Genomic DNA, 9,639 nt, shown 5'->3' on the forward strand with positions numbered 1-9,639 from the left:
AGGGTGTTTCATAAAGAACGTCAATTTTAAATTTGCCATATTAGCCATATAAAACAATATATTTGCATAATTTTTAGATTCACATACACCAGAAGACTTGGACATTTGATTTTTGTCTGTCCACTTTTCTCTATCTAGACAAACGGTTCCACGACAGCCCCGTGAAGATCAACGCACTTTCGGTCCCGTCCACGGATATGGCGCACGGCCCGGAGCACTTCTTCGCAGTCCATGGGGGAGTCAACGAAGTCTTGCTCAAGTCTAAAGTGAACTTTAAAGTGAAGGGTTGACTCTAAAGTGAAGCCGAAACTTTCTCATGAATTTGGAGATGTTCTTAAGGCCTGCGAGCTGTAACACTATCCACACCTTCTGTTCTTTCGAAAATGGCGTATTAATCATTTGAGCACGGCGAGCCGCGAGGTGAACCCGACATATCCCGTTCTGAAAAAAGAATGACAACAACTTTGGCATTGAATGCTATTTATATAAAATGTCCATCAATTTCCAACAATGCTTGAAAGTTTGCACGTGTTACACATTTTTTTCTTTTTGAACTCCCCAATTTAAAATTGACATTCATTACGAAACACCCATGTGTCAAGAGACTGAGACAGACTCTCCGAAACCGCATCGCAGTCCGGCGGACGGCTTAACAGGCGCACAGGAGGCGGTAGGAGCTCAGCTGCGTGTATCGATAGCGGCTACTTATTTGTCAGAGGACCGACACGTTATCACATTATCGCACTGTTGGCTCAGCAGAGCCGCGTGTCCACACCAGCCGTCCCAAAACTGCCACGTGACGTGCCCCGAATGGACTTGTTCTGCTGAGCAGGTGCCACGTAAGTGCATCCGTTCACAATTCACACAATATTGACAATCGTGGGCGAATAAAACGGCACTTCACTAGGATAGCAACGTATAACGATAGTGAAAGTAAAATTACATAGATATTTGCACGATAGCGCTTCCCCGTCCTATGTCTCCCGTCACACCTTTCCCCACTCCCGGTATCATCCATACCCTGCTCCCCATCCCACCCTCCCCCGCCCCAGCCCTCACCTGGCCGATGGCACGCTGTGTTTCCGCTGCAGATCGTGTCTCAGTCGCTCGCCCACGTGTTTGTACAGCGTAACCAGCGTGCTGAAGGCGGCGTCTCGTACGGCCGGGGTCGGGTCGCCGAGCAGACCCACCACCGGTGCCACCAGGGGCGTCAGGTGGATCGAGCCGGCGCCGTGACTGCAGGCCGGGAGGGGACGACTCAACATACATACAAACAAACACAAACGAGCAATACCAACAGAGGCGTCAGGTGAATCGAGCCGGCGCCGTGACTGCAGGCCGGGAGGAGACGATTCAACACACAGACACACTCAAACAGAAAGACAAACACAAACAACATAGGCATCAGGTGGATCGAGCCGGCGCCGTGACTGCAGGCCGGGAAGGGACGACTCAACATAACTACATACAAACAAACACAAACAATACCACCAGGGGCGTCAGGTGGATCGAGCCGGCGCCGTGACTGTCGATAGAGAACAGACGGCTAAAGACACATGCAACCCAATAATCAAACAAACAAACAAGCGAACAAGCAAACAAATAAACAAACAAAAAACCAACAAAACAACCAACATACCAGCAAACAAGCATATAAACCAACAAACAAACAAACAAACAAACAAACACAACACAACGCCAGTGGCAAAAGGTGAATCAAACCGATGCCGTGACTGTCGAAACAGCGGGGACCGCTCAACAAACAAACAAAACAAACAACCAAACACAAACAAACAAACAAACAAACAAACAAACAAACAAACAAACAAACAAACACAAACAAACAAACACAAACATCAGCGGCTTCACTAGGTGGAACGAGCTGGCGCAGCCACCGCAGACAGGGTACGGACGGCAGTGGGAGAGTCGGCCATTACCGGCGGAAGGAGCCGCGGTGGAAAACTATTAAACACGCACACAAAGCCACACCATGGAAGCCTGCAGTGAGGCTCTCCAGTCTCCAAGATACCATGAAACAAGATATTAATCGTATAACCGATCGCCAGCACTAGAAGGCGTCATAGTTTCTGTGTAAGGCCCTGTGTATGTGAGGGATGCGTGCGTGCGTGCGTGCGTGCGTGTGTGCGTGTGGGCGCACGCTGGCGAGTTATACATACGTGTTGGTAGAATGTATCGACCATCGCTGCGTCCCGGTGTCTGGCCCGCTGCGTGCACCTGTGTGGAGTCGCGGCGGCGGCGTCTGGTGTGTTGTGTGTGCGGTCTGTCTGTGTGTAAGGTATGGGGCGGCGGCAATACCAGACACTGACACTTGTGGCGACCGAATCAGACTCACTCCAACTCTCCGGTAGTCCCGGCCGGGGTCTAGGTATCACTGTTGGGACACTTTGGCCGTATTCACCCGTACCAGTCAGGCAGCTAACAGATAGGACGCAACAACGACATTAGCCGCGCAAAATGTACGAACCACCCATCTCACAGACACATAACAGGCAAACATGCTGACGGAAATCCTGGAAGATAGACGACAAAACGAACAACACGCGAGTCCCGGATGGAGCTGATGGAAGTCCTAACCACAGACCGCGTCTGGGACAGCCACCGGACAGTCGAGAGGTCACCGGGTAGACGCTGAAACAGACCGGGAACATTACACAGTTCCGTCCCACTCACACTGTGACGGCCTCCTGGAGTAGCAGCAGCATCTCCTCTCGCACCTTAGCGCTCTTGTGCGCCAGTGCCGGCGCCAGTCGGTCAAACAGCTGGCGCGGCGTCAGGCAGCCCGCCATCAGCCGAGCCAGCAGCTGGCGACCCTTCTCACGGACCGTGTCCCGGGGATCTCCTGCGGACACAGCGGGGGCATAGCACGGTTAGATGGAGACAAAACAACGTCAGACACGGTAAGATCGAATATAGAAGTCAGACGGCCACACAGCACCGTCAGACCGAACACAAATGGTCAGACGGGACAGAGCACGGTCAAATGGAAATATATCACGGTTAGATGGAATTTCATATCATTTATTTCCGTAGCCCCTCTTCTAAAAAGTGATTAAAACGTAACCACAAAATGAAGAGCTTGGACTATGCTAATTATAGCCATGAAAAACGCACACAGGTGTGAAATAACATTATCCAATTGACATTATCTAGCTACCTAAATATTAGCAGCTTGCAGCTTGTTTTAACCATGGGTGGTGGCTGCAGTGCACACTTCCCCAAGGGCTGACGCTGTTCGTAAAACTTCAAAACAGTTTAGCACGGTAGGCTCAGACCCGAATACGGCCATCAGCCGCGGTCCCACCCCAGCCGTCCCCATTTGGAGCTGTTTCCGCCGTGCACGCGACCGGTGAGTCCTGGGCGCGCTGTGGGCGGCCGGCCGCGCTCACCGCCCCCGCCCCCGCCCGGCGCGTGAGAGAGGGACGTCTGCGCCGCGCGGGACCCACCGAGCCTGTCCACGGCGTGTGGCAGCACGTCCTTGAGGTAGGGTCGGAAGCCGGACCTCATCCGCTCGGCCAGCAGAGTCAGGATCGTCAGACCGTTCTGTGCCACCTGCAGCGAGGGGAGGGGGAAGGACGCGGGGTTAGGGCGACACAATGCACAGTGAACAATGCGGTCCACCGGTGCACAGCGGTCCAACTGGTACTTAGCGCTCACAGAGGTCTCACCTGCACTGGCGGATCCAGGGGGGGGGCCACCGGGGCCATGGCCCCCCCCAAAAGCCTGAAAGGGGGGGGCCAACATATCTTTTGGCCCCCCCCAAAACGCTTGGAGAAAAATTAATGTGAGAAGGTTGCGTAGTAGATACCTACTAGAATCAGCAGCGTGATTCAATAGCGTAGAGAAAGTCAGGGGCGCGGGAACTACTTTCAGACTGGGGGAGCACACCATAAAAGAGATCAACCTAGTTTCCCCCCAAATCTAGTTTTCTCACCGGTTTTAGGCCACTTATTTTTCATCCCTTGGCTTTTTCAACAAAAAAAAAAACAGTTGCAAAAAAGAACGGTATTCCGTTTGAAAGTTGTGGGGGCACCGCCCCCACTGGCGGATTCAAGGGGGCCACCGGGGCCATGGGCCCAAAAAGCCTGAAAGAGGGGGCCAACATATCTTTTGGCCCCCCAAAACGCTCGAAGAAAAATTAATGTGAGAAGGTTGTGTAGTAGATACTTACTAGAATCAGCAGCGTGATTCAATAGCGTAGAGAAACCCAGGGGCGCGGGAACTACTTTTAGACGGGGGGGGGGAGGTCACACCATGATAGAGATCAACCTAGGATCCCCCAAATATAGTTTTCTCGACGGTTTTAGGCCACTTATTTTTCATCCCTTGGCTTTTTCAACAAAAAAAGAAAACATTTGCAAAAAGGAGCGGTATTCTGTCTGAAAGTTGTGGGGGCACCGCCCGCACGGCCCCAGAGTTGGGGGGGGGGGGCAAGCTGCCACCACTGCCCCCTCCCCCCGGTTCCCGCGCCTATGGAGAAACTACCGGGTTTACTAGCTTCCTTCATAAAGTGTCGTCATGTCTTATCGTCACCCGAGAAGGTCTTATTGCATAAATATCGATTGAGCTGTCAAGTTAACAAACTTGCTGTGGCAGCCTGACCTGACATGACCCGGCAACTTTTCATTCACGGAATATGCGCAATAAATTTTTTAGGAAAACTCACTGAGTTTTCGTTGAAAAAAAAAACTTGTTTTGTTTCGTAAATGTACAAGAAGCATATGAGGGACCTTTTTGTCCCTTCCTGCGAAACGGTAAAAGACTTATTTCGGTCACAGCTCAGGCCAATCTCTAAGGGTCAGTCGGGTCACTTATTTCTTAAAAGGGTCCTTACGGCATCCAAGGACCAATTCCGGCTTTTGAGTGCGCCACATCAGCATTTGATGCTACGACAGATGTCGAAATCTGAATATATGTTACAGGCCGTATGAAAATTCGGTCCGTTTGCAAACGGCCTGGCCCAGTCAGGCCATATGAAACTACCTGAAAACACCGGCCGTTTGCAAACTATGACCTGAAATATCAGACCGTTTGAAAACGACCTAGTTAGTTTCGGCCTAGCGGATCCAGGGGGGCCACGGGGTCATGCCCCCAAGCCTGAAAGGGGAACAACGTATATTTTTTTGTCCCCAAAAACACTTAAGAAAAATGAATGTGAGAAGGGCGTAGTAGGTAGAGAGAAAATACCGTATCATTAAAAATCTGTGAGCTTGATAAAAGTGTTGGTCTTGTCTTCACCCAAGAAGTTCTTATTGCACACTTTAACCATGGATGAAAGAACCTTCATCCCCTGGTTCTCCTTCATCCATGCTTTAACTCTCGATCGACGTGTGAAGTTATCGTGTAAGGTATCATGAAGCCGATCGCGACGAAACTTTAGTACCCTCATGGTGACAAAGTCTGAAAATTTCATGACCCTGACCCAAGTGAACTTTGACTTGTGGCCTATTTCTCGAGACTGTTTGGCCATGTTGGAGGCCATGTTTGGCCGGAATAGCGATTCGGCGTATGTCGGCTCACATTATCCGCGCTTTTATAGTCTTTTCGTGGTTTAAAACGCTCAAACATGTGATATGATGTTGCTCCCACGCATTAGGGCGGATGCCAATGTCACCTTACGGTCAAGTCAGGTCATTGACCTTTGATGACTTCGGTGCACTTTTCCGAGTTTACTATGTTTCTAGGATAGTTTCGTTTAGCTGATTTTGAATTTAGCATTTTGCAGCCATTTGAACATTTACGAAGTAGTTTTGATGCCTTCGTATCATGTTACGTAGCTGCCAGTGGTAGTGGACACCTGCTATACGGACGCCCATAAGTACTCCTACTGGTTGATCTGACCTGACCTGCCCCGACATGGTCTAAACGCATGAAGACATTATCTGTGATCCAAACTAACATGAAATTTGTGATCAGCACAAAAAAAACGTATTACAGCCTTACTTTAGGAGGGTCTGACAGGTCCTGATTTTCCCGTCTTTTAGGTCTGTGACCTGACCTGGGCGGTGTTTCACGGCACGCTGCCAGCCGCTGCCAGCGCTGATGGCACTTTTGGTTTCAATGGAGACATCAACAAGCCTATACCCACAACACTACCGAAGGCTGACCTTAGCTCGCGGAATGCGCTGTCAGCGGCTGTCAGCACGACCGTGAAACACCGCCCTGGAAGGTCAACCAATGACCAAGGACCTTAGAATCGGGTATCATCGGCTTCGTCTCGTCACTCACGGGCAACACGCCTGTTTTTTTTTTCCGCGAGCTCTAGCTTAATCAGGGGCCGGACGGCAGGGGGTCCAACCGACACCTCCCAGCCCGCGAAGGCTGCGCCACGCACCGACCCGGAGCGGGCTAATTGGTCGACAAAAGCAATTTGAAGTGTTTTCAAAGTAATATTTAGGCTCGGGTTGGGTGGGCTACCATTTCTTTTTTTTTTAGTAAAAAAAAATATCGTTTCAGGGCTGTGACGAAAAAATAAGTGGCCTAAATCCGATGAGAAAACAGGATTTGGGGGTACCCTAGGTTTGGTTACTTGCAGGAGTTGGCCCCCCCAAAACGCAAGTCTGGATCCGCCAGTGCTCACCTGTAACCCACACCATACAAACAGTACAGAAATACCTGTCCCTTGTAGAAGGTAGCAGAGGATACGGCAAAAAAAGAAGAGTCAGGGTAGTGGCAGAGCATTAAAAAAAATCACAGCCTGCACAAGACCAGTCATTTTCATAAAAATATCACTAAAATATCTGAAACGATTACGTCATTCTCGCAGCTGGTAATGTCAGAAAAGGGGGTGGGGTGGGCTCTCCCTTCGGTCAAAGCCCAGGGGTGAAAGAGCCGAGGAGGACCAGGAACCCTACTGTAATTGGGTGGTACGGTGGCCCATTGGAGGGCAGATAAAAATGTCCTTCGTATACAATGGCATACGGTATCATGCATTACCAATTATTATGCATGGTGCACTCTCCACTGATAACAGTCATTCCTTTCGAGTTACACGACAGACAGCGAGCATTAGCCACCATCCGGCGGCCGGCCTGCCCCGGCAGGCTGACGTCAGGGGTCATTCTGTGCACCAATCACGTCATGACAACAGACAATCGCCCGATGACGTCACCCCAGGTGCGGCTGCTGTGGAGTGAGGACATCCTGCCGGACAGAGAGCTCGGCAGTAGCAGCGGAATGCCAGTGGGAGGCCGCCGCCTCGCCCCCAAAAGCACCCTCGCTAGCCTGTCTCCGAGACCCTCGGACCTGCCACCAATTTGCAGCGGCAGCATATCTCCAGAAACCGCTGAACCCGCCTCCGATCAGCGACCAGCCGCTCAGTTCAGCTCTGCCCGTGGGCGGTGCAACGGCGGCCAGTGGTGAACCGGTCTGCCGGCTGGCCGGCCGGCCGGTCCGGCCCAAAACCGCCAATCGGGCCGGGGATGAGGCGCGCTCGCCGCCCCCGCCGGACGGCTGTCGGTCACGCTGTCGGCTACCGGTTAGGTGGTAGGGCGCGGCCCGGACCGGGGAGCCTCGCCGTGCAGTGGAGGCCCGAGTCACCGGGAGCCGTCACTCAGTCATCCGTGGGAGGCCGATAAGAGACAACACCGGTAGAGCCAATACCACACTACACCGGTAGAGCCGATAACAGACAACACCGACAGAAAGAACCGATAACAGAAATCACCGACAGAACCGATACCAGACAACGACAGAACCAATATCAAAGGACACCACAGAACCGATATCAGAAAATACCACAGAACCGATACCCGATAACGACAGAATCGTAACAGACGACAGAATCGTAACAGACAACGACAGAATCGTAACAGACAACGACAGAACCGTAACAGAAATACATCGACAGAACCGATATCAATAACTGGAATAAAAATTTCAAACGACGCCTTCAGGCATTTATGAAACATCCAATCCTTTGAGGTGCGGGGCATCAGAGCACGGCATTATTCGTTGAAGCCCCACATGAGGCTAGCAAAGCCGCAGTAGATATCGACACGAGAAATCGATTGACACGGTGCCCGAGACAAGCCGATGCCATATGAGGTAGGTAGGCATGTCGTGCCCCGTCCTTCATGTGTGACATGATGCAGGCAGGCCAAGTCGAGCTGTATTATGTCCCCTGGCCAAGTCATTAACAGTTGACCGATTGCCAGTCTTTTTTACATGATTCTAGAATGCACACTGAGCTTGAATCTGCATTCAACAGATTTAACAAAATGTGACTCAAAGAGGAATTTGATTTTTTACAGACATCATCATTGATGATATGCCTGGTGTTTGAAGAATGCTTCAACAGCAAAGACTATTCCATTCATCCCTTTTCCTTTGTATAACATCTGTTGGAGGGTTTGTCACTTTATGAAAATGACTGTAGAATCTAGCACAGTGGAAGCAGCCATCGTCAAGGGATGTTTACCCTCCATCACTGACACTGACCTAACAATATAACATGACATAAAGAGGAGTTATAGGTTCTCTTGTACAACCTACAATTGCCTGGATTGACATTCTAACTCGCTATCCAAAGATCCAGCCTGACTTACATTCAATGAACCTGGCATTCTGTCACTCACTTCACACCATGCAAATAACTTTTCTACATACCCAATGTTGGCAACATAGAAACAACTGCCAAAATGCACACATTACAGATGCATATAATTATCTCCATTGGCTATTGTATTGTACTCACCCTGAAGTTACTTTGTGCAGTCCAAGGTATGATCCTATCAATGAAGAGTCCAATGTCTTCACATTCAATATCAGAGGTAGACTCCAGGTGCTTAACAACATCTGCACTCACTGAGAGCTTTTTCATTATATCAGATGTTGTCAAGAGTGGAAGAAATGAGTCCATTTGAGACATCTTGATAGAGCTGTCTGAAGTCTCCAGATAATTTTTTGACTAAGTTGAAGTCTGCAATACAAGAAGCATGGGTAATAGTCAGCAAGAATGTTGCCACTGTTCTATTGCATTTGCAATAATCAAACACATGTTGACACATGCTTAGAATATTAGTACCTAGGTACCTACCCAATTGATAGGCCGCCTGGGGCTGTGGCACCTGCCACATTTCACGGACAATCTAAAAATATATGGCATGAGGAAGTTTGTTATGAACAATTCTTAAAAATTATCAAATATTAAGGTGTCACAGTTAAGCATATCTACCATGTGAAATGTAGTGCCATGGACAGATTGAGAAACTCAAAGTCATCCAAATCTAGACAGACAACGAACATATATATATATACACAGTACCTATTAATTGCCTAGATTTTTTACAGAAAAAAAAATGAGTAATGAATATAAAGGCAACATGATAGTTTCTTTAGCCTATATTTGTGTTACTTCAGGCGAACGATAATTTGAAAAACGGGCTTTAAAAATATGTTATTTCGTTTAGGAAAAGACGGGTGATGCTTACCTCTTCTCTGTCGCCTCCGCCTATGCCTACCCCATCACACCTGCTCCAGCTCGTGCAGGGAAGAATAGAATTATGACATCTTCTTCGTTAAAAATATCTTCAGCTTCTTCATCAAACTTAGGAGCCATCAAAAAAAAAATATATATATCCACGGCAGACGCCCACCCGGAAACAGGCTGTGAGAGCAACT

General features: G+C 49.4%; 1 protein-coding gene across 1 annotated transcript in view; it reads right to left on the bottom strand.

The window, feature by feature from the left end:
• LOC122387251 (CLIP-associating protein 1-B-like) overlaps positions 1 to 9,639 on the bottom strand; it is a 49,344-nt gene extending 39,705 nt beyond the window's left edge. The window contains exons 1-5 of the mRNA XM_043377308.1: positions 9,450 to 9,639; positions 8,714 to 8,938; positions 3,465 to 3,570; positions 2,692 to 2,860; positions 1,060 to 1,236 (exon numbers count right to left, since the gene is read on the bottom strand). Of these exons, the coding sequence (XP_043233243.1) occupies positions 1,060 to 1,236; positions 2,692 to 2,860; positions 3,465 to 3,570; positions 8,714 to 8,887 (626 nt within the window). The 5' untranslated portion in view covers positions 8,888 to 8,938; positions 9,450 to 9,639. The remainder of the gene's footprint in view (positions 1 to 1,059; positions 1,237 to 2,691; positions 2,861 to 3,464; positions 3,571 to 8,713; positions 8,939 to 9,449) is intronic.

The sequence above is a fragment of the Amphibalanus amphitrite genome, unplaced genomic scaffold (genome assembly GCF_019059575.1).
Source record: "Amphibalanus amphitrite isolate SeventyFive unplaced genomic scaffold, NRLGWU_Aamphi_draft 000279F_arrow, whole genome shotgun sequence".
NCBI classification, from domain to species: Eukaryota; Metazoa; Arthropoda; class Thecostraca; order Balanomorpha; family Balanidae; genus Amphibalanus; species Amphibalanus amphitrite.